The following is a 26,008-nucleotide window of genomic DNA, read 5'->3' as shown; positions in this document are numbered from 1 at the left end:
CGTTAGAGAGAAGAAGGTTGAGAGGTGACTTAATAGAGACATACAAGATAATCAGAGGGTTAGATAGGGTGGACAGGGAGAGCCTTTTCCCAAGTATGGTGATGGCGAGCATGAGGAGTGATAGATATAGGACAGATGTCAGAGGTAGTTTCTTTACTCAGAGAGAAGTAAGAGTATGGAATGCTTTGCCGTCATCAGTAGTAGATTCGCCAAATTTAAGTGCATTTAAGTCGTCATTGTACAGGCATATGGACATACATGGAATGATGTAGGTGGGATGGGCTTCAGATAGTATGACAGGGCGGCGCAACATCGATGGCTGAAGGGCCTGTACTGCGCTGTAATGTTCTATGTTCTATGTTAACTGAGTGACATCCTCACCTAGGTCAGAGGGTAGATCAGAATCAGCCTCATTGTTATGAGTCAGGAATTGGCTCCAAGCCAGACCAGTATACCTGGATAATGTGATTCCTGTAGGACATCAGCAAACCCAATGGATTTTTACAAGTGACACCAGTTTCATAGTCACTGGCTTTCAACTCCATTTTTGTTAACTCAGCTTAAGCACCACAAGCTGCCATGATGGATTGGAACTGAGAGGAAGTGCTGGATATCTTGAAATGCATAAAGGTGAATAAATCCCCAGGACTTAATCAGGTGTACCCGAGAAGCTAGGGAAGTGATTGCTGGGCCTCTTGCTGAGATATTTGTATCATCAACAGTCACAGGTGAGGTGCCAGAAGACTGGAGGTTGGCTAACTTGGTGTCATTGTTTAAGAAAGGTGGCAAGGACAAGCCAGGGAACTATAGACCAGTGAGCTTGACATCGGTGGTGGGCAAGTTGTTGGAGGGTCAAGATGTACATGTATTGGGAATGGCAAGGACTGATTAGGGATAGAATATATGGCTTTGTGTGTGGGAAATCATGTCTCACAAACTTGATTAAGTTTTTTGAAGAAGCAACAAAGAGGATTGATGAGGGCAGAGCAGTAGATGTGATCTATATGGACTTCAGTAAGGCGTTTGGCAAGGTTCCCCATGGGAGACTGGTTAGCAAGGTTAGATGACATGGAATACAGGGAGAACTCGCCATTTGGATACAGAACGGGCTCAAAGATAGAAGGGTGGTGGTGGATGGTTGTTTTTCAGACTGGAGACCTGTGACCAGTGGAGTGCCACAAGGATTGGTGCTGGGTCCACTACTTTTCATCATTTATATTAATGATTTGGATGTGAGCATAAGAGGTATAGTTAGTAAGTTTGCTAATGATACCAAAATTGGAGGTGTAGTGGACAGCGAAGAAGGTTATTTCAGATTACAATGGAATCTTGATCAGATGGGCCATTGGGCTGAGAAGTGGCAGGTGGAGTTTAATTTAGATTAAAATGAGGTGCTGTATTTTGGCAAAGCAAATCTTAGCAGGACTTATACACATAATGATAAGGTCCTAGGGAGTGTTGCTGAACAAAAAGACCTTGGAGTGCAGGTTCATAGCACCTTGAAAGTAGAGTTGCAGGTAGATAGGATAGTGAAGAAGGCGTTTGGTATGCTTTCCTTTATTGGTCAGAGTATTGAGTACAGGAGTTGGGAGGTCATGTTGTGGCTGTACAGGACATTGGTTAGGCCACTGTTGGAATATTGCGTGCAATTCTGGTCTCCTTCCTATCGGAAAGATATTGTGAAACTTGAAAGGGTTCAGAAAAGATTTACAAGGATGTTGGAGGATTTGAGCTATAGGGAGAGGCTGAATAGGCTAAGACTGTTTTCACTGGAGCATTGAAGGCTGAGGGGTGACCTTATAGGGGTTTATAAAATTATGAGGGGCATGGATAGGATAGACAAGGTCTTTTCCCTGAGATGGGGGAGTCCAGAGCTAGAGGGCATAGGTTTAGGGTAAGAAGGGAAAGATACAAAAGAGACCTAAGGGGCAACGTTTTCATGCAGAGGGTGGTACGTGTATGGAATGAACTGCCAAAGGAAGTGGTGGAGGCTGGTACAATTGCAACATTTAAACGGCATCCTATTCATAAATGCCTTTAAATGTTGCAATTGCACCAGCCTCCATCACTTCCTCTGGCAGCTCATTTGTTACATGCACCACCCTCTGGGTGAAAACGTTGCCCCTTAGGTCTCTTTTATATCTTTCCCCTCTCACCCTAAACCTATGCCCTCTAGTTGTGGACTCCCCGTCCCCAGCGAAAAGACTTTGCCTATTTACCCTATCCATGCCCCTCATGATTTTGTAAACCTCTACAAGGTCACCCCTCAGCCTCTGACGCTCCAGGGAAAACAGCCCCAGCCCATTCAACCTCTCTCTATAGCTCAAATCCTCCAACCCTGGCAATATCCTTGTCTTTAATTTAGGACTAACTCCAGGAAACTGAGCTGGGAAAAAACAGAAATGTGTACCAGGGAAATCCTACCTTATATTCAAATGAAAGATTGCCATAACCCAGATCAGGGTGTTCAGGTCTCACTCAATAATCCCATTAGTCAACTAAGGAGCTTCCTCAAAACATTATAAATGAGAAATTCCTCCATTGGTCCTTGGATCATAGAGTCATAGAGTCATAGAGATGTACAGCATGGAAACAGTCCCTTCAGTCCAACGCGTCCATGCTGACCAGATATCCCAACCCAATCTAGTCCCACCTGCCAGCACCCGGCCCATATCCCTCCAAACCCTTCCTATTCATATACCCATCCAAATGCCTCTTAAATGTTGCAATTGTACCAACCTCCACCATTTCCTTGGGCAGCTCATTCCATACATGTACCACCCTCTGTGTGAAAAAGTTGCCCTTACGTCTCTTTTATATCTTTCCCCTCTCACCCTAAACCTATGCCCTCTAGTTCTGGACTCCCTGACCCCAGGGAAAAGACTTTGCCTATTTACCCTATCCATGTCCCTCATAATTTTGTAAACCTCTATAAGGTCACTCCCCAGCCTCTGGCGCTCCAGGGAAAACAGCCCCAGCCTGTTCAGTCTCTCCCTATAGCTCAAATCCTCCAACCCTGGGAACATCCTCGTAAATCTTTTCTGAATCCTTCCAAGTTTAACAATATTTTTCCTAAAATAGGGACACCGGAATTGAATGCAGTATTCAAAACGTGGCTTCAACAATGTTCTGTACAGCCGATTTCAACAATCTAAGGGAAGAATTGAATATTTTGTTTTTAGAAAAATCCTCATTGTGCTCTGTACATCACTGAAAAGACTCATCTCTCAGAAGGTCCTTCAGAAGGTTATTATGAATTCGAAGCTTTGTGTCTTATACTGCTCAGAACTGAAGAACAGGAAAAAAACATGGAAAAGGCATGACAATTTATACAGCTAAATAATTCAGCGCTAGCGTTTTCACTCACATAAATCTTCTATCATCTTTCTCTAATATACATGATTAAATGGCAATCCAATCAATGTCTTCAAGGTGCTAACAGGAAAAGACAAAGTTGATAAAGAGAAACAATTTCCACTGGTTGGGGTAGCTAGAACTAGGACACAATCTGAGAATGAGGGCAAAACTGTTCAGGAAAGATGTTAGGAAGCACTTGTACACAGAAAGCAGAGGGTGTCAAAGAGCTTTGACAATCATTAGCATGGAAATGCAGCAGGAAATGTTAACTGTCTTAATTGATTAACTGATGAAATCCAAACGAGCCAAATCAGCAACAAGGAGCAATATATGGCCATACTGTACCTTACGCACTATCAGAGGTCTCTCTAAACCTTCAGCAACAACTAAAACCAGGAATCTATGATGTTATGCTGTGGTGAACACGATTAGCATCCTCCAATAAATTGATGCTGTTGTCATGCCAAAAAGATGTTTTACACAAATAACTGATGTGGTATTGGCCTTCATCACATAAGGATTCGAGTACAGGAGCAGGGATGTCTTGCTACATTGCACAAGGCTTTGGTGAGACCAGAGCTGAAATGTGTTGCTGGAAAAGCGCAGCAGGTCAGGCAGCATCAAAGGAGCAGGAGGATCGACATTTCGGGCATGAGCCCTTCTTCAGGAATGAGGAGGGTGTGCCAAGCAGGCTAAGATAAAAGGTAGGGAGGAGGGACTTGGGGGAGGGGCGTTGGAAATGCGACAGGTGTAAGGAGGTTAAGGTGAGGGTGATAGGCCGGAGTGATGGTGGGGGCGGAAGAAGATTGCAGGTGAGGAAGGTGGTGCTGAGTTCGAGGGTTGTGACTGAGACAAGGTGGGGGGAGGGGAAATCAGGAAACTGGAGAAATTTGAGTTCATCCCTTGTGGTTGGAGGGTTCCTAGGCGGAAGAAGGTGGTTGGGTTCGTTGGTGCGGGTGTCCCAGAGGTGTTCTCTGAAACGTTCCGCAAGTAGGCGGCCTGTCTCCCCAATATAGAGGAGGCCACATCGGGTGCAGCGGATGCAATAGATGATGTGTGTGGAGGTGCAGGTGAATCTGTGGCGGATATGGAAGGATCCCTTGGGGCCTTGGAGGGAGGTGAGGGGGGAGGTGTGGGCGCAAGTTTTGCATTGTGGAGGTGCAGGTGAAGGCTGCACCCGATGTGGTCTCCTCTATATTGGGGAGACAGGCCGCCTACTTGCGGAACGTTTCAGAGAACACCTCTGGGACACCCGGACCAACCAACCCAATCACCCCATGGCTCAACACTTCAACTCCTCCTCCCACTCCACCAAGGACATGCAGGTCCTTGGACTCCTCCATCGCCAGACCATAGCAACACGACACCTGGAGGAAGAGCGCCTCATCTTCCACCTAGGAACCCTCCAACCACAAGGTATGAACTCGGATTTCTCCAGTTTCTTCATTTCCCCTCCCCCCACCTTGTCTCAGTCCCAACCCTCGAACTCAGCACCATCTTCTGAACCTGCAATCTTCTTCCTGACCTCTCCGCCCCCACCCCCACTCCGATCTATCACCCTCACCTTGACCTCCTTCCACCTATCGCATTTCCAACACCCCCTCCCCCAAGTCCCTCCTCCCTACCTTTTATCTTAGCCTGCTTGGCACACTCTCCTCATTCCTGAAGAAGGGCTCATGCCCGAAACGTCGATTCTCCTGCTCCTTGGATGCTGCCTGACCTGCTGCGCTTTTCCAGCAACACATTTTTCAGCTCTGATCGCCAGCATCTGCAGCCCTCACTTTCTCCTTGGTGAGACCACACCTGTAATATTATTTTATCTCCTTGTCTAATGAAGGATGTTCTGGAGATGGAGGGATTGCAACGAAGATTCACCAAACTGATTCCTGGGATGGCAGGACTGATGCACGAAGAGAGGATGGATCAGTTAGAATTATATTCATTGGAGTTTAGAAAAATAGTGGGGGATCCCATAGAAACCTATAAAATTCTAACGGACAAACAGAAAGGATGTTCCCGATCACCAGGGAGTCCAGGGGGTGGTGGTGTAACGAAATGCAATAGGCCATTTAGGACTGAGGTGAGGAGAAATGTCTTCACCCAGAGAGTGGGGAGCTTGTGGAATTCTCTGCCACAGAAAGCAGTTGAGGCCAAAACATTGAATGTTTTCAAAAAGGAGTTATATAAAGTTCTTAGGGATCAAAGGGTATGGGGAGAAACCAGGAACAGGGGATTGCATTGGATGATCAGCCATGATCGTATTGAATGGTGAAGCAGGCCCCAAGGGCTGAAAGGCCTCTTCCTGCTCCTATTTTCTACTCTTCTATTTGTTTCTACGCTGACATGGATTTCACTGCCAGTGAGATGGCAGGAGTGTGGACCATATATCTTACTGAGTGGTGGACTGCATTAAACAACATGCTGAGCAGACAACATGCCAATCAGGTTAAACTAGACCCTCCTTGCAAAATTCATAAAATCCAAATTAGATATGATTCTGCTCTTGTCCAACAACCACAAATTAAGCCTGACAAGTGGAGATAGTGAGGGCTGCAGATGCTGAAAAGTCAGGGACGATAAAGTGTGGAGCTGGAAAAAGCTGGTCAAGCAGCATCAGAGGAGCAGGGGAGTCAATGTTTTGGGTCAGAACCTTTCATCAGGATTGGGGATGGGGGGATGTGGCTGAGAAATAAATGTAGCAAGGGGATTGGGGCCAGAGGAAAGGTAGGTGGGATGGTGATAGGTGGATACAGGTAGGAGGTGATTGAGATTGGTCAGTGGGAAGGCTGGAGTGTGTAGGTGGGAAGGAAGCTGGACAGGTTAAGGGGGCGGGCAGAGAGGGAGGGCTGGACCTGGGATGAGGTGGTGGTGGGTGGGGGGATTTGGAAGCTGATGCATTCTATGTTAAGGCTGTAAGGTTGTAAGCTCCTGAGACAGAAAATGAAGTGTTCTTCCTCCAGTTTGCATGTGGCCTTGTATTGATGGGGGAGGAGGCTCAGGATGGAGAATGGGAGAGGGAGTTCAAATGGCTGGCAACCGGAAGGTGGGCTTGGTTGTAGCATACAGAACACAGATGTTCACTTAACCAGACTCTGAGCTTGTGCTTAATTTCTCCGATATAAAGGTCTGTCTCTCTGTCCATTCTAGTGGGCTGGTATCTAGTCCTTGGTCTGCATTTCTTTGCAGGTGTATGTTGAAAATTTGGGACTGGTGGGACAGATCAACAACTTGTTACTTATTGCTATTTTCTAATCAACCTGTTCAGAGATGTTGTCTGATATCTCTGGAGCAGGTGGGACTTGAATCTGGGTTTCCTGGCTCAGAGATAGGGACACTACCACAGTGCTAACAAAATCCTTGGCTTGTTACTTGTAATTTTATTTATATTTAACCTATTTTCCTAATCAAACTGCTCAGAGGTGTTATTACACACCTCTGGAGCAGGTTAGACTTGAACCCAGGCCTCCTGATACAGAGGGAGGGCCATAAGAGAGACCTTGTCCTTTTCATCAAACTGCTCAGAGATGTTATTGCACATCCCTGGAACAGGCAGGACTTCAATCCTGGACTTCAACTCTGAGATGGGTCACTTCCATTGCACCACAAGAGGGCCCGAGTTTGTCTCGTGTAAATTTTTTCTTTAACCTATTTTCAAATCAACCAGTTCAGAGACGTTATTACACACCTCTAGAGCGGATGGGCTTGAAGCCAGGCCTCCCGGTCCAGGGATAGGACACTACCACTGTACCACAAGAGGGCTCCTGTGCTTGTTACTTGTATATCAATTGTTGTTAATTACATGCAAATGGACAAATGTAGTCATGGAGCATTGATTGTGGTTTCACTGGCACACATATAAAGATACACACCACCTTTTAATTTGATTAAGTTTAGTTTAATTTGCTTCAAAATTGCAGGAAGAGACATTTATTGAAATGATAATGGGGTTGTTTTAGGAGCTGTCTACTCAAAATATTTCAGTCTGTGAACAAATATAAGACAGTATTAAGAAAAAAAGATTGTGTTGGGATTGGCTCCAATACTAACCTTCAACAAAAACCAAAAGAACTACAGATGCTATGAATCAGGAACAAAACCAGAAGTTGCTGGAAAAGCTCAGCAAGTCTGGCAGCATCTGTGAAGAGAAATCAGAGTTAATGTTTCAGGTCCAGTGACCCTTCCTCAGAACCGTTCTGAGGAACGGTCACAGAACCCGAAATGTCAACTCTGATTTTTCTTCACAGATGCTGCCAGAGCATCTGAGCTTTTCCAGCAACTTCTGGTTTTGTTACTATTCTCCAACAATTAGTTTTCAGGACTAGAACATGATTGCTTAAGATAAAGGATAGTCCCAGAGCCTATCTGGATTCAATCCGACAGTGATTTTGAGAGATCCATAACTAATACAGCCCAAGCATTGTGGCAGGCTCTCCCTCTACTGCATAATGTTAAAAATCACACAACACCAGGTTATAGTCCAACAGGTTTATTTGGAAGCACTAGCTTTCGGAGCACTGCTCCTTCATCAAGTAGCTGTGGAGCAGGATCATAAGGCACAGAATTTATAGCAAAGCATTACAGTGTCATGCAACTGAAATGATATATTGAACAAACCTAGATTGTTCAATATATCATTTCAGTTGCATGACACTGTAATCTTTTTTGCTAGAAATTCTGTGTCTTATGATCTTCTTCCAAAGCTACCTGATGACGAAGCAGCGCTTCAAAAGCTAGTGCTTCCAAATAAACCTGTTGGACTATAACCTGGTGTTGTGTGATTTTTAACTTTGTCCATCCCAGTCCAACACTGGCTGCTCCACACCCTCTAGTGCATGACAGCAATGACATAGCCCCCTTGAGCAGGTGGTGTGTCGTAGTCCCTGGCAGCATGACAATGCTACAGCACCTGACTCAAACATGCCATTCAAGAGTTAAACACATTTCACAAACTGCATTCTGCTTCCAAAGGTTCTGACTTCCTGTGTACACCATTATTTCACCTTCGTCTTCTTCAATCAAAGTCGTTAAAGCCCGAGTTACGAAAACAGCACAGATCGGAACAAAGCATTAATCTGTAAGCTATAAATAAGGAATTAAATCCATTGATGATGTTTCTGCAGAATGTCCGTCCCACTGAGGATTTGAAATCAGAGTCGGTAAGTAAGACATTCAGCCAACCTGCTGGTCACTTTATCCATACACATTCTTCTTCTCTGAGATCCACTTACATCCCAGAAACTCAGGATCCATTCTTTCCCCATGTGGCAGCCCTTTGACCTTCAGGTATGGCAGAGGAAGCTTGCATTAACACCTAGAGAACAAACGCAAAAGGAATGAACAAAAATATTTTGGGTCTCCACTTTAGATGGTTGACGATTTTATCTACAAACATGAGCACGATGGCTTGTAACTCTCCTGACTATGCCTTCTTGACTCAGATTATCATTGAAGTTTAGAATAGTAGAACACAGAAGGAAGTCACTTAGTCCATTAAGTCTACCTCAATCTCATTTTTTTGCATTCATTTTTGAGATGAGAGTGTCACTGGCTGGGCCCAGTATTTATTGTCCATCCCTAGTTGCTACTATAGAAGGTAGGGATAAGCTGCCTTCATGAACCGCTACAATCCATGTGCTGTGGGTTGACCCAGAATGCCTTTAGGGAGGGAATTCCAGGATGTTGATGCAGTGGCACTGAAGGAACACTGATATATTTCTAAGTTAGGATGGTGAATGGCTTGAAGGGGAACTTGAAGGGGGTGATGTTCCCATGTGTCTGCTGCCCTTGTCCTTCTAGATAAAAGTCATTGTAGGTTTGGAAGGTGCTGTCTGAAGATCTCTGGTGAATTTCTGCAGTGCATCTTGTAGATGGTACACATCACTGCTACTGAGTGTCAGAGGTGGAGGGGAATGGGTGTTTGTGGATGTGGTGCCAATCAAGCAGCTGCTTTGTCCTCGATGGTATGAAGCTTCTTGAGTGTTGTTGGACCTGCACCCATCCAGGCAAGTGCCTTGTAGATGGTGGACAGGCTTTGGGGAGTCAGGAGGTGAGTTACTCACTGCAGAATTCCTAGCCTCTGACCTGCTCATTAAAGTGTTAGTAAGTCCATTCCAACTCTGCTATTTTCCCACGTCCCTGTAGTTATTCTCTTCATGTGTGTGTGTGTGTGACCAAGCACCTTCATTTGAAAACATTCAATGTTTAGGCCTCACTCACTTTCTGTGGTATAGAATTCCACAGGCTCCCCACTCTCTGGGTGAAGACATTTCTCCTCACCTCGATCTGACTTTCCAGTATTTATCTACCTCCGTCAATAATAGACACTTCTTATTTATTAATATGTTGGTGTAATGGATAAGGGGGAGTTTGGAGTCATTGACTGGATGGCTGGTTTGAGATTCAGAATGGCACCTACAGCACAGTTTCAATTATCACATCACCTGAAGTCACAATGAAAGGCGCTCTCCTTTTCAACCTCTCCCCTCACCTGACACATGGTGGCCCTCAAGTTAAACCACCATCAGTCTTTCTCTCTCTGACAGAGTAGCCCTAGGATCCAGTAAGATTATTGCAACTTTACCTTTGAAGAGGGAATTTACAGAGGATTAGAGTTTTAGTTAGTAGCATTATCTTATGTATAGTTAAAAATTGCACAACACCAGGTTATAGTCCAACAGGTTTATTTGGAAGCACTAGCTTTTGGAGCGCTGTTCCTTCATCAGGTGGTTATGGACTCCACAGTCACCTGATGAAGGAGCAGCGCTCTGAAAGCTAGCGCTTCCAAATAAATCTTTTGGACTATGACTTGGTGTTGTGTGATTTTTAACTTTGTACACCCCAATCCAACACCGGCATCTCCAAATCATATCTTATGTATGTTTTTATCTTTCAATCATAGAGTCATAGAGTCATAGAGAGGTACAGCACGGAAACAGATCCTTTGGTCCAACTCATCCGTGCCAATCAGATATCCTAAATTAATCCAGTCCCATTTACCAGCACTTGGCCCATATCCCTCTAAACCCTTCCTATTCATATGATGAAGGGCTTTCAAATAACCATTTCTCTCTTCACTCTGCCCAGAAGGTTTAGCAGATTGGTCCCTGAGACACAAGACGAAAATATGGAGAGAAACTGGATTAATTTATTTTTATTCATTTTCAGGATAAATGCATCACTGGCTAGACCAGTCTATCCCAGAGGGCAGTTAAGAGTCAGCCACATTTCTGTGGGTCTGGAGTCACTTGTAGCCCAGACTAAGTAAGGATGGCAATTTTCTTTCCTAAAGGACGTTAGTGAACCAGATGGGCAATGGATTCATGGTCATCATTAACCTCTTAATTCCACCATCTGCTGTGACAGGATTCAAACCCGGGCCCCCTGAACATTACCTGGGTCTCTGGATTAACAGTTCCATGATAATACCACTAGGCAATCACTTCCTCTAAATTCCGCTAAGTCAGTGAGGATAATATATACTGGGGTTCAGCAAAATTAGGGGGGAGTCTCACAAAAACCTGTAAAATTCTAACAGGACTAGACAGGGTAAAAATAGGAAGGATGTTCTTAATGACAAAAGAATCCAGAACCAGGGGTCACAGTCTAAGGATATAGGGTAGGATATTTAGGATGGAAATGAGGAGGATATTGGACATAATAGTAGACAAAAACATTGAAAATAGGAGGTTATCTCCAATACTTTTATGACAAAAAAAATCTTCAAAAAGATAATTTCTGAGACTGTGATTTATTTTAATTCTCTGATGGTCCTTTTCCCTGAATTTATATTTGCAAACCTAAAGACCCCCTTTGATCTTGGAGGGTTGGCAGCCCTAGATACGGAATCAGTCTGCCTTTAGCCTTTCCCCCAGAATACATTTTAGTGTCAAACATCACTAAATCATCCTCTAATGCACCACATTGACACTTCTCATGCACTAGAGAGCTTGCTGTCAGTGTTGAATTATTAGCTTGTCTGCGTAATATTAGAAATAAGCTCTCTCAACAAATGAGCACACACCTTATGCTTGTAAGTAGGTCAAGTCAATCATCATGCATTTCCCTGAAGCAGACAGCGATTGACAGTGAAGGCTTGATGCTACTATCTTGTTAGCTCGGCAGTCCATTAATCATTTCAAACCATTTACAATGCAACAAACTCGAGTGCAGAAGCAGGTTATCCCAGCACCTACTTAAGGAAGATAAGGGAGGGGGGGATTGGGGAGATGGGTGCAATAATGATGGAAGGCATCATTTTATCCACATTCTGATTCAGACTCGTGATCCATCCCCCCACAACTCCCACCTCACAGTTCCCAGCAGCAAACCCACCACTCCCCAAATATTTTGAAATAGGGCAAGACTAAATAAGAAACAAGCACAAAGAATACTGGAAAGACTCAGCAGCGCTGACAGCATCTGTGGAGAGAAAGCAGAGTTAACGTTTCAAGTCCGATACGACCCTTCTTCAAGACTGAAGTTTCTCCAGCATCTCCTGTGTTAAGTTCAGATTTCCAGCATCTGCAGTATTTTATTGCTATCAAGTCAGAAATAAGCTAGACGTCTGAATATAGGCAATGGGGGAGAATGATCTGTATGTTTGAAGATCTTACTAAGAAATGTACGGGTGTCAGGACTGTTAATGCTGTCTTAAGGCCCTGACGGACAAATAATTTTTAAACATATTGAAGTTTCATTCCTTTAATCTTTCATGGGATGTAGGTGTCACTGGCACATCCCATCCCTCACTGTCCTTGAACTGAGTTGTTTGCTTTTCCATTTGAAAAGGCAATGAGGTGTCCACCACATTACTGTGGGTCTGGAGTCACCTGTAAGCCAGACCAGGTAAGGATGACAGTTTTCCCTCCTAACGACTCGAGTGAACCATATGGGTTTTTCCTGATGATCAACACTTGGTCATCATTGGACTCTTAATTTGATTCTTTTTATTGAACTCAAATTGAACCTGGGACTCCAGAATGTTAGCTAAGTTTCTGGATTAATAGTCTAGCAATAATACCACTAGGCCATCACCTCACCTGGTTTGGGGTGAAAGAGCCTGGGATCCCTTGCGCCTCAATCCCTAAATGTTCATGAGCAACAATGTGAAGAGATAATTGGAGTGAATAGGGTTTTGGCTTGCATTTACTGAACTATTGACTATAAATCCAAGCATCTTTTGTTCACAAAACCTTGGCCTGACCCCAGCTGGAAGGGTGTGTCCAGTTTTCACCTCTTAACACAGTAATAGAGTTTTGGAGAGTGTACAGAGTAGATCATGAGACCCAGTCCCTGTTTGAGGCATCTTATTTATGAAGATCAGCTCAAAAGGCTGGCATTATACAGGAAAAATAGATTTTGATCTGATCAAGATGTTTATAAGATGAGAAAGGGAATAGATTATGTTCACATCGACGTCTTGTTTCATCTAAGTAGAACGAGGAGCAGTTATCACAATTTTTAAGTCATGCAGATTGTGATCTATTTTTGATATCAGGAGGTGGTTTCATTCCCAGAGAATAGAAAAGTTGTTAAGGTTCACTGAATTCCTTCAAATGAAAACTGGATCTGCTCCAAGTGGAGACCACCTCAGCTAACAGGTAGGTGCCTGGAAACATTGTCAAAGACCAGAATACTCTTCCAGAGTGGTTTTGATTCAGAGTGGTTTTGTTCCAGAGTGGTTTTATTCTAGAGAGAATGAGCAGAGGTTTCCTGATTTTCTTTTCCTCCTGATTTGAGTTGGATTTTATTTTACGTTTTTTCCTTTTCTGGATCACACATTTGCGTGAGACGGAAAGTGTGCAAATTGCGATTCACACAGTTAGATAGCACACATGGACCTGGGGTAGGTTAGTCAATTGTTTGGGATTGTCCTGGTTTCTCCAGGAATTTGAGATTGATCTCTGGATCAACTCTTGGAAAAGGAAATCATTGACAAAAGCATTTTCTTAAAACATTTTCTTTGAATAGTTTTGAAGTCAGGGAGTATATCGAGTACCCAATCAGGTACAGTAGATTCAGTTCACTTTCTAATTGGCTGCTGGATGACAGCATTGTGTGAGAGTGACCAGTTGCACAAGTTTGGAGGTGGAGCAAGGTGTGGAGGCACAATTGATCCTTCCAGGAATGATCTAATCAGAATTGGCAAACTTAACCAGAAATCCTCACCATCATTAGTTGCATGTGTACACTGGTCTGAGGAGTATCCCTTAATACATCATCCCTCAAACATTAAGCAAAAACCTCACTTAAATGTTTTATGGGATACTGACAATTTTGCAATGAGGTGAAACTACTTATTCAATGACTTTTAAAAAAGATCCAAATAAATTAACCATTACTGGTTATGAAGTCTTTGTTTCCTTTTATGCATCGATGGGATCAGGGTGTCACTGGCCAGGCTACATTTATAGCCCATCACTAACTGACCAGAGGATAGTTGAGATTCAACGATATTGCTCTGGATCTGGAGTCATATGAAGGCCAGACTAGGTAAGGAACAACAGATTTTCTTCCCTAAAGGATATTAGTGAACCAACATTTTTTTAAGACCAATGGTTACATAGTGTTACGAGATGTGCCTTTAAGAAGGATTTGTTCTGTTATGTTTCTTTTGAAAGTAAGTGTTGTAAACTTGAAGCCCAGCTGTCTATTCTGAGCCCAGCTAGCCACAGTTTTTTGTAACATGTTGAAACAATAGAAGCAACATGAAGGGGTGAGGTCAACCTCCCACAGAACCAGGATTTTTAGTTTTAGCTTTCAGCAGTTGTTGAGGTCTTGAAGCTGGATATGGAAGCTCTTAATCCTCCCTCTGTTAAAACTAAAAGCTGGGGTTCTCTGAGACAAACCATTTTACTGCATTAGCCCTTGCCAAAGGTGTATTTATGGGATGTTACTATATTGGAACAGTTGCTGTTTAGTAGTTAAATAATCTACTATTCTGTTAAGTTTTCCAATAGAGTTAAATTATTCCAATTCTTTTCTCTTTTGTTTACATTTTAACTGTAGTATAAAAATAAAACGTGTTTAGCTTCAAACCTGTAGTTTGACCAATTGAATTGCATCTGGAACACAATGCCTTACACTTGCCTTTAAAATATGAGCAAGTCGAGATCTAGGCTATCATCTTAATATATTTTGGGGGAGTTTGGTTTGGTTCAAAACAATAGGCAGCATTAGAAAAGCTCTCATTTTCAGAATTTTATTAAATTCACATTTTAACCAGAATGGGATTAGAACCCCAGGACATTATCCTTGGATCCTGGATTACGAACCCACTACACCACTATCATGCCACTGGTTAACCATCTCCTTGCCAGTGATGTACTCATGGCCCACCTGGACTGGAAGATCATCAGACAGTAGACTTCCATACTTTTATTTTCTCTTGCTTGTCGAGTCTCCATTCTTAGCGTCCCAGAGAGAATACGTTAACTTCAGCAAAATTTTGCACATGCGACGGGGGAATACTTTGATGTTTCCACATTTACTGGTGGGAACTATTTCTGGTTTGCACATGTGCTGAGGGGAAGCTTTAAGGGTTGGACCGGTGTAGTGTTTTCCACAAAGCAATTCTGGTCCAAAAGTGGCCATCTATCTTTCCACCTTCCACCACACTCCACACCCCTCCCCGCCCCTCCCTGCACCCACCACCCTCACTGCCCCACCCACAAAACTGTGGACAACCAACCACAGCTGTTAACCATAGGCATTGTGCAGAAGTTAAGTCTGAAAGTAAGGGCCAAAGCTCTTCATTTACACAATGTGCAGTTGGATCAAAATAAAATGTAGTGCGGATCCCTACTCTTTGCAAGAATCCATGCAATTTCTGGAACAGAGTTGACTTTTGGAAACTGGAGATGTATGGAAACGAACTACATTGTATATTCGGTCTGCAATCGACCAGAGCTGATTCCTTGTCATCACTCGAGTGCAGTCTAGATCAAGCCCATGAGACAAGCAGCTCACTACCTACCTGAAACACTCTAGAATGATACAGAAGAGAAGACTTGTGAGTGCTCAGGAGTCAAGAGCATTTATACCTGCTGGAGACAGGACCAGTGCTTGGAGCATATCAGACAGTGAGACAATCCCTTGCACAACATCCTCCTCATTTACCAATACTAATCGATGAACCTGAGGAAAAAGACAAGAGGCAGTTGCGGAAAGAGAAGCAAGGAAATATCACATCTTCATCCATCTTAGCCAGTATGTAACAATTTTTATAAAGCAGGATCAGACCTACCAAAGGTAGTCCATTAACAATGTAATAGGAAGCAGAGACAGCCATTCAGCCCCTCAATCCTGCTCCGCCATTTAATACGATTATGGTTGATCTCATCTTGGTCTCAACCCCACTTTCCTGTCTACTCTCCATCACACTTTAACCTCTTACTAAGTGAAAAAAATGTCTATCTCCTCCTTAAATTTACTCAATCTACCTCACTCTGGGGGATTGAATTTCAAAGATTCACAACCCTTTGGGAAAAGTAATTCCTCTTCATACCTGTTTTAAATCTGTTACCCCTTATCTTAAAGCTAACACCTCTTAGAGTCATGCAGCATCGAAACAGACCCAACCCGTCCATGTTGACCAGATATCCTACATAAATCCAGTCCCATTTGCCAGCATTTGGCTCATGTCCCTCATTTTAGAATATCCCACATGGAAAATCATCCCTCAACATTTAAATTATGTCAGGTTTATAAATCACGGGCTGGGGTTGAGCCTGGGGCACACACATTGGGAAGAATGGCTAAGCATTGAAGAGGGTTTCAAGGGCATTTACTAGAACGGCCCCAAGGTGGAAGTATCTTCTGATCTGTGGAGAGATGGAGAGAAGCTCTCTCAGAGGGATGTGGAGAAGTCTGTGTTGGACTGGGGTGGACAAAGTTAAAAATCACACAACCTGATGAACCATCTGATGAAGGAGCAGCGCTCCAAAAGTTAGTGCTTCCAAATAAATCCATTGGACTATAACCTGGTGTTGTGTTATTTTTAACTCTTAGAGGGAAGATAGCGAGTTTTAAGAAGATTTGTAACTCAGGTTGAGGAAGACAGCCACGGGGAGATTTAACAGAGGCGTTCAGAATGATGAGGGGTTTTGACAAACTATTTGCACTGTCCCAAGGGTCAGCAGCTCAAGGGCATAGATGTAAGATAAATGGTATAAAAGCCAGGAGTGTTAGAACATTAAGCGCAGTACAGGCCCTTCGGCCCTTGATATTGCGCCAACCTGTCATACCAATCTGAAGCCCATCTAACCTATACTATTCCATATACATCCATATGCTTATCCATTGACGACTTAAATGTATTTAAAGTTGGTGAATCTACTACTGTTGCAGGCAAAGCATTCCATACCCTTACTACTCTCTGAGTAAAGAAACTATCTCTGACATCTGTCCTATATCTATCACCCCTCAATTTAAAGCTATGCCCCCTCATGCTCGCCATACTTGGAAAAAGGCTCTCCCTGTCCACCCTATCAAACCCTCTGATTATCTTATATGTCTCTATTAAGTCATCTCTCAATCTTCTTCTCTCCAACAAAAACAGCCTCAAGTCCTTCAACCTTTCCTCGTAAGACCTTTCCTCCATACCAGGCAACATCCTAGTAAATCTCCTCTGCACCCTTCCAAAGCTTCCACATTCTTCTTATAATGCGGTGACCAGAACTGTACACAATACTACAAGTGCGGCCGTACCAGAGTTTTGTACAGCTGTAGCATAACCTCATAGTTCCAGAACTCGATCCCTCTGAGTGTTTTGTCACTCAGTGAGTTATTGGTGGACCAATTCAATAGTTACTTTCAAAAGAGGTGCCAACTTTCAGCATTTAATAACATTAATGCAATTCTTTCAATCTCAATCACAGAATGATCACTGCACTGGAGGCCATTCAGCCCATTGTGTCCTCTGCATGTCTTGACCTAATGGTTAGACTCCAACCTGTAACTGAGTTCAAGGTATCGATTTATTTAGTGTGTAATATGCTCAAAAGCTCATGATGAGATTCCAGCCTGTAGCTCACTCTCAGGTGCCTGTTATTTTATATATAAACCACTCTGAATTCCTCAATTGCATTGCAGTCTATAGCTCACCCCTGGGTATCTGTTATTCTATATATAAATAGCAAAGCATGGGTGGGATGGTGGCTCTCTTTGGATGGTTGGTGTGGACTTGCTAGGCCGAATGGCCTGCTTCTTCACTGCAGGGATTCAATGATTAGATTCTAGACTATAACCCCCTCGCAGGTATCCGTTTTCCTAAATATAACCACCCTGATCCCCTTGATTAGATTCTAGTCTGCACCTCACTCCCAGGTATCTGTTATCTTATATATAACCACACCAAACTGCTCAATTAAATTCTAGTCTATAACTCACTTCTGACTATCTGTTATCCTGTGTTTAACCACCCTGATCCCCTTGATTAGATTCCAGTCTGTAACTCACCCCAAGGTATCCATGACTTTCTGTGTGGAGTTTACACATTCTTCCTGTGTCTGCGTGGGTTTCCTCCGGGTGCTCCTGTTTCCTGCCACAATACAAAGATGAATTGGCCATGCTAAATTGCCCTGCAGTGTCAAGGTTTGTGCAGGTTAGGTGAATTAGCCATGGGAAATGCAGGGTTGCAGGGTAGGGGGATGGGATGCTCTTTGGAGGGGCAGTATGGACTTAGATTAGATTACTTTAGATTACTTACAGTGTGGAAGCAGGCCCTTCGGCCCAACAAGTCCACACCGACCCGCCAAAGCGCAACCCACCCAGACCCATTCCGCTACATTTATCCCTTTACCTAACACTACAGGCAATTTAGCATGGCCAATTCACCTAACCTGCACATCTTTGGACTGTGGGAGGAAACAGGAGCACCCGGAGGAAACCCATGCAGTTACGGGAAGAATGTGCAAACTCCACACAGTCAGTCGCCTGAGGCGGGAATTGAATTGGGTCTCTGGCGCTGTGAGGAAGGAGTGCTAACCACTGTGCCACTGTGCCACCCATGAGCAAAATAACCTGCTTCCACGCTGTAGGGATTCTATGATTCTATATATCTCCAGCTTGCTGTTCGCCTCCTCTATAACAGCAGGACCTAAACCATTCATGATGAATAGCACTTACCAACACTGGCCAATGGATGAAGTGATCCTGACTCATTGGGTCCTTACCTCATGTTTGACAAGGCGCTCAATAATGACTTCCAATGTCTCGTGTGCGTAACATTTGAGGACACTTTCAAAACAATGCCATCGCTGTTGTAGTGACTCCCTCACACTGACATCCAGGTTATTGTAAGCTTTCTGTGCAGCGAGATTCTGGAGAAACAGTAAAGAGTGTTTGACAGTGTTGGCCACCTCTATTCACCCTGTTTAATCATCAGCCACCCTCTACCTTCGAGTCTCAAATTACTGTCCATCGGGCTACTCTAGATCATCAGGAACCTCATGGAAGAAGCACTTATATCTCTCCGAAGCCCAGTTTGGGTTCTGCCAGGGCCAGTGAGCTCCTGATCTCATTACAGCCTTGGACCAGGGATAAAAGGGAAGGCAAAAGTGAGGTCTGCAGATGCTGGAGATTAGAGTCAAGATTAGAGTGGTGCTGAAAAAGCACAGCAGGTCATTCCTGATGAAGGGCTCCTGCCCAAAACGTCGATTTTCCTGCTCCTTGGATGCTGCCCGACCTGCTGTGCATTTTCAGCACCACTCTGATCTTGACTCTAATCTCCAGCATCTGCAGTCCTCACTTTCGCCTAGTTGATTTTAACCTTACTGCGAATCCTCTTGCAAGGATGCCTACCTTGAAGAAGTTCTCTTCATCTCTCGACAAAGATCTCAGTGAGTCTCTCTCTCACTGCAACCCCCTATTCCTAATGAAGGGCTCTTGCGCAAAATGTCGATTTTCCTGCTCCTTGGATGCTGCCTGACCTGCTGTGCATTTCCAACACCACTCTAATCTTGATGGATAAAAGGGAATTCAACGGCCCCAGGTTCCAATCACACCATGACAGAGGATGGTATTTGAATTTATCAAAAATCTGGAATTAAGATTCCAGTGATGACTGTAAAACAGTTTGTGGAAAAACCGATCTCGTCCATTCATGCCCTTTAGGGAAGGAAACTGCAAGGTCTATACTTGGTCTGGCCTATATGTATGTCTTTTATAAACGGCCACCCTCATCTCCGGACTATCATCCAAGCCCCACCCCTGCGCCCGTTTATCTCTCAACCACCCCCACACGACCTTGGCCCACAAGCCTCATTCTTGATGAAGAGCTTATGCCTAAAATGTTAATTCTCCTGCTCACGGATGCTACCTGATCTACTGCGCTTTTCCAGCACCACACTCTCGACTCTGATCTCCAGCATCAGCAATCCTCACTCTCTCCTACAGCAATGTAGTTGACTCCTAAATGCCCTCTGGGAAATTAGGGATGGGCAATACATTCTGGCCTAGCCAGCAACACTCCCGTCCTGTGAATGAATTCCAGAGGTGAGGTGGGAATGAGTGCCCTTGATGTCAATGCCCTACTTCACTAAGTGTGGCACCATGGTGCCCTAGCTGGATGGGAATCGAGGGGCAAACTCCCCACTGCTTGGAGTCATATCCAGCACAAAGGCAGACAGTTGTTGTTGTTGGAGGCCAATCATCTTCAGCGGTGAGACTTCGGTGCAGTGTTGTAACACAGGAACAAACACAAATAAAAAGCTGGCCTCAACAGTCAGATGTAACACCAGCTAAAAGGCAGTTTTAGGGAAAGGTTTGTAGTAACTTGATCCAGCCCTTGTTCTCTGTCTGGCACCAAATGCAAGGAGTATAATCCTGCATTGAGAAGATATTTTCTAAAATGTTCAAAATATCCTAATCATATTGACAAGAATTTACAGAATGTCTCTTTATATTCAATCTAGCAAATTCAATTTTATTGCCACTTAATTGCAGGCAGCAAGTACATAAGCAATAATCTCAAAGAAAATAAGGTAAATAGTTTATTTCCTAATCCTTTTTTTTAGTAGTCACTTCGGGAGTTAGAACAGTGGGAATGGAGTTTAGGGCAGCGGAATGTTCCTTCTGCTGAATGTGGGAAGTAAGGTCACCACTAGTGTCCTTGCTGACTACATCTGTGGGAAGTGCACCCAACACCAGCTCCTCGAAAACCGCATTAGGGAACTGGAGCTGGAGTTGGATGAACTTCAGATCATTCGGGAGGCAGAGGGGGTTATTGACAGGACTTACAGAGAGGTAGTCACTCCCCAGATAAAAGAAAAAGACAGATGGGTGACAGTTAGGGAACAGAAAGGGAACCGGCGGCAGTGCAGGGATCCCCTGTGGCCATTCCCCTCAACAATAAGTAAACCGTTTTGGATACTGTTGGGGGGATGACTTACCAAGGGAAAGCAGTGGGGCACCTGCTGCTCAGAAGGGAAGGGGGAAGAGGAGCAGAGCAGTAGTCATTGGGGACTCGATAGTTAGGGCGACAGATAGGAGGTTCTGTGGGGACGAGAGACACTCATGTTTAGTGTGTTGCCTCCCGGGGTCTGTGATGTCTCTGATGTGTTTTTGGGATTCTTCGGGGTGAGGGAGAGCAGCCCCAAGTCGTGATCCACATTGGCACCAACGACATAGGTCGGAAGAGAGATGGGGACTTGAGGCAGAAATTCAGGGAGCTAGGATGGAAGCTTAGAGCTAGGAAAAACAGAGTTGTTTTCTCTGGTTTTCTGCCCGTGCCACGTGCTAGTGAGGTGAGGAATAGGGAGAGAAAGGAGTTGAACATGTGGCTACAGGGATGGTGCAGGAGGGAAGGTTTCGGGCTTTTGGATAATTGGAGCTCTTTCTGGGGTTGGTGGGACCTCTACAAGCAGGATGGTCTTCATCTAAACCAGAGGGGTACCAATATCCTGGGTGGGAAATTCACTAAAGCTATTAAGGTGGATTTGTAAGGGGTAAATGTAGGGGTATGGGGTGGGTTTCGCTTCGGCGGGTCGGTGTGGACTTGTTGGGCCGAAGGGTCTGTTTCCACACTGTAATCTAATCTAAAAAAAATCTAATCTAATCTAAACTAATACAGCAGGGGGATGGGAACCAAAATTGTAGGACAGGTACAGAAGAGGATGAGAGTAGGGAGTTCCCAAATCAAGTATCTGACACTGGCAAGCAAGAACCTGGTTTGAAGTGTGTGTACTTCAATGCGAGGAGCATCCGAAATAAAGTGGGTGAACTGGTAGCGTGGATTGATACCTGGGGCTTCGATGTTGTGGCCATTATGGAGACATGGTTAGAGCAGGGACAGGAATGGCTGTTGCAGGTTCCGGGATTCAGATGTTTCAGTAAGAACAGAGAAGATGGTAAAAGAGGGGGAGGTGTGGCATTGTTGATCAGGGACAATGTTACAGTTGTAGAAAGGATGTTTGGGGACTTGTTAACTGAGGTAGTATGGGCTGACGTTAGAAACAGAAAAGGAGAAGTCACCATGCTGGGAGTTTTCTATAGGTCTCCAAATAGTCCCAGAGATGTCGAGGAAAGGATAGCAAAGATGATTCTCGATAGGAGTGAGAAAGGCAGGGTAGTTGTCATGGGGGACTTCAACTATTCAAATATTGACTGGGATCACTACAGTATGAGTACTATAGATGGGTCAGTTTTTGTCCAGTGTGTGCAGGAGGGCTTCCTGACACAGTATGTAGACAGGCCTACAAGGGGCGAAGCCACTTTAGATTTAGTACTGGGTAACGAGCCTGGCCAGGTGTTAGATTTGGAAGTAGGTGAGCACTTTGGAGACAGCGATCACAATTCTGTCAGGTTTACTTCAGTGATGGGAAGGGATAGGTATACTCCACCGAGCAAGAGTTACAGATGGGGGAAGGGAAATTACGATCCAATTAGGAAAGATTTAGGAAGCGTAGAATGGAGAAGGAAACTGCAGGGGATGAGCACATTAAAAATGTGGAGCTTATTCAAGGAAAAGCTCCTGTGTGTCCTAAATAAGTATGTACCTGTCAGGCAGGGAGGAAAATATAGAACGCATGAGCCGTGGTTTACTAAGGAAGTGGAACCCCTGGTCAAGAAGGCGGCGGCTTATGTGAGGATAAAATGTGAAAACTCAGTTAGGGCGCTTGAGGGTTACAAGGAAGTCAGGAAAGACCTAAAAAGAGAGCTCAGAAGAGCCAGGAGGAGACATGAGAAGTTGTTGACAGATAGGATCAGGGTTAACTCTAAGGCTTTCCATAGGTATGTCAGGAATAAAAGAATGACGAGAGTTAAATTAGGGCCAATCAAGGATAATAGTGGGAAGTTGTGTGTGGAGTCAGAGGAGATAGGGGAAGCACTAAATAAATATTTTTCGACAGTGTTCACTATAGAAAATGAAAATGTTGGTGAGGAAGATACAGAGATACTTGCATCTAGACTAGAAGAGATTGAGGTTCACGAGGAAGGTATATTAGAAATACTGCAGAGTGTGAAAATAGAGAAGTCCCCTGGGCCAGATGGGATCTACCTAGGATCCTCTGGGAAGCAAGGGAAGAGATTGCCAAGCCTTTGGCATTGATCTTCAAATCATCATTGTCTACAGGAATAGTGCCTGAGGACTGGAGGATAGCAAATGTGGTTCTCTTGTTCAAAAAGGGTAGTAGAGACAACCCTGATAATTACAGACCAGTGAGTCTCACTTCAGTTGTTGGTAAAGTATTGAAAAAGGTTATAAGAGAGAGAATTTATAACCATCTAGAAAAGAATAATCTGATCAGGAACAGTCAGCACGGTTTTGTGAAGGGTAGGTGGTGCCTAACGAATCTTACTGAGTTTTTTGACAAAGTGACCAAACAGGTAGATGAGAGTAAACCGGTTGATGTGGTGTATATGGATTTCAGCAAGATGTTCAATAAGGTTCCCCACAGTAGGCTATTCTACAAAATGCGGAGGAATGGGATTGTGGGAGACATAGCAGTTTGGATCAGTAATTAGCTTGTTGAAAGAAAACAGAGGGTTGTAGTTGACGGAACATGTTCATCTTGGTGTCCAGTTGCTAGAGGTGTACCGCAAGGGTTGGTGTTGGGTCCACTGCTGTTCATCATTTTTATAAGTGACCTGGATGAGGGCTTAGAAGGCTGGGTTAGTAAATTTGCGGACGACACTAAGGTCGGTGGAGTTGTGGATAGTGATGAAGGATGTAGTAGGTTGCAGAGAGACATAGATAAGCTGCAGAGCTGGGTTGAGAGGTGGCAAATGGAGTTTAATGTGGACAAGTATGAGGTGATACACTTTGGTCGGAGTAATCGGAATGCAAAGTACTGGACTAATGGTAGGATTCTTGGGAGTGCAGATGAGCAGAGAGATCTCGGTGTCCATGTACACAGATCCCTGAATGTTGCAACCCAGATTGACAGGGTTGTTAAGAAGGCATACAGAGTTTTGGCCTTTATTAATAGAGGGATTGAGTTCGGGAACTAGGAGGTTATGCTGCAGCTGTACAAAGCTCTGGTATGGCCACACTTGGAGTATTGTGTACAGTTCTGGTCACCGCATTATAAGAAGGATGTGGAAGCTTTGGAAAGGGTGCAGAGGAGATTTACTAGGATGTTGCCTGGTATGGAGGGAAGGTCTTACGAGGAAAGGCTGAGGGCCTTGAGGCTGTTTTCGTTAGAGAGAAGAAGGTTGAGAGGTGACTTAATAGATACATACAAGATAATCAGAGGGTTAGATAGGGTGGACAGGGAGAGCATTTTTCCAAGTATGGGGACGGCAAACACGAGGGGACACAACTTTAAAGTGAGGGGAGATAGGTATAAGACAGATGTCAGAGGTAGTTTCTTTACTCAGAGAGTAGTAAGGGCATGGAATGCTTTGCCTGCATCAGTAGTAGATTCACCAAGTTTAAGTGCATTTAAGTCGTCATTGTACAGGCATATGGACGTACATGGAATAGTGTAGGTGGGATGGGCTTCAGATTAGCATGTCAGGGCGGCGCAACATCGAGGGCCAAAGGGCCTGTACTGCGCTGTAATGTTCTATGTTCTATGTTCATGTATTTACTTTCATCCAATAGCTTTGCAACCAAAGGTAGTTTCTATTGACACTAATTTGCTCACAGTAAAATCCGACAAACCACAATAAGTTAATCACCAGATTACATTTTTTAAAAATTATTTTCTGTTTGGTTGAGGGTTAAATGTTACCTGGGAGAATTTTGTGCTGTTATCAAATCTTTGCAAAGCTTGTCTTGAGAGGACAGAAGAGGTCTCAGTTGAACATCTTACTTAAAAGACAGCACCTCAGACAGAGCAGCACTCCTACTGTGCTGCATTGTAGTGTCAGTCTGGATTTAATGTTCATGGGATTTGAATAAAGATGTTCTGATTCAAAGGCTGTATACTAAGCGTAGAAACCAGTAACACATTGGTAGTAAATCTTCTTACCGAGACGATAAGGTATATTGAAACCTCCCAAATTCTTTCCAGCTAAAATAAACTAAAGGTTTCACCTAAAATTCTCACCACTGTTTCCAAATGCTGCCATGGCTTCATCCCTCCCAATCTCTGTGACTTGCTCAAATCCTGCATTCCTCCAAGGTCACTGCACTCCTGCAACTTGGTCCAAATTTTAGAATTGCTCCCCTAAACCTCTTCACCTCCTTCTCCCCATTTAAGACACTCCTCAAAACCTTACCACTTTGTGCAAGGTTTTGATCAGCTCCACTTACCCACCCTCTCACTGTTATCCTCAATTCCTTTACTGTTCAAGTAAGGAAACCAAAACTCCACATGGTACTCCAGGTGTGGTCTCAGCAACATCCTATACAGGTGCACCACAACCTCCCTGTTTTTAAACTCTATCCCACTAGCAATGAAGGACAATATTCTATTTGCCTTGTTAATTACCTGCTGCACCTGCAAACCAACCTTCTGTGACTCATGCACAAGGACACCCAGGTTTCTCTGCACAGCAGCATGCTGCTACTTTTCACCATTTAGAACACAGAACACGGAACAGTACAGCACAGTACTGGCCCTTCAGCCCTCAATGTAATGCTTCCCTTCTATCCTACTCTAAGATCAGACTAACCTCCATACCCTTCATCACACTATCTTCCATGCGCCTATCCAAGAGTCACTCAATGTCCCTAATATATCTGACTCTACTCCCACTGCTGGCAGTGCATTCCACACACCCATCACTCTCTGAGTAAAGAACCTACCTCTGACATCTTTAACTTTCCTCCAATTACTTTAAAATTATGGCCCCTCGTGATAGCTATTTCTGTCTTGGTTAAAATGTCTCTGACTATCCACTCTATCTCTGCCGCTCAACATCTTGTACATCTCTATCAAGTCACTTCTCATCCCTCTTCGCTCCAATGAGAAAAGCTCCAGCTCTCTCAACCTTTCTTCATAAGACATGCCCTCCAGTCCAGGCAGCATCCTGGTAAATCTCCTCTGCACCCTCTCTAAAGCTTCCACATCCTTCCTATAATGACGCAATATTCCAGGTATGGTCTAACTAGGGTTCTATAGAGCTATTGCATAACGTCGCGGCTCTTAAACTCAATCCCCCTGTTAATGAAAGCCAACACACTATACGCCTTCTTAACAACCCTAACAATCTGGGTGGCAACTTTGAGGGATCTATGGACGTGGACCCCAAGATCCCTCTA

General features: G+C 44.1%; 1 protein-coding gene across 4 annotated transcripts in view; it reads right to left on the bottom strand.

The window, feature by feature from the left end:
• Window positions 1–8,128: 8,128 nt before the first annotated feature.
• LOC122551805 (5'-AMP-activated protein kinase subunit gamma-1-like) overlaps window positions 8,129–26,008 on the bottom strand; it is a 58,353-nt gene continuing 40,473 nt past the window's right edge. Inside the window, exons 11-14 of one of the 4 annotated variants that reach the window (XM_087989347.1) lie at window positions 18,531–18,677; window positions 15,399–15,492; window positions 9,845–9,937; window positions 8,622–8,668 (exon numbers count right to left, since the gene is read on the bottom strand). In XM_087989347.1, coding sequence (XP_087845473.1) covers window positions 9,867–9,937; window positions 15,399–15,492; window positions 18,531–18,677 — 312 coding nt within the window. In that variant the 3' untranslated portion in view covers window positions 8,622–8,668; window positions 9,845–9,866. Of the gene's footprint in view, window positions 8,669–9,844; window positions 9,938–15,331; window positions 15,493–18,530; window positions 18,678–26,008 lie in introns of all 4 variants that reach the window. The other 3 variants (XM_087989349.1, XM_087989348.1, XM_087989350.1) reach the window with 3 other exon arrangements.

This window comes from Chiloscyllium plagiosum, unplaced genomic scaffold (assembly GCF_037043375.1).
Source record: "Chiloscyllium plagiosum isolate Xiang-an unplaced genomic scaffold, Cpla_swu_hap1 HiC_scaffold_7, whole genome shotgun sequence".
In the NCBI taxonomy this organism is placed as follows: Eukaryota; Metazoa; Chordata; class Chondrichthyes; order Orectolobiformes; family Hemiscylliidae; genus Chiloscyllium; species Chiloscyllium plagiosum.
This window is presented reverse-complemented; position numbering and strand designations above follow the sequence as displayed.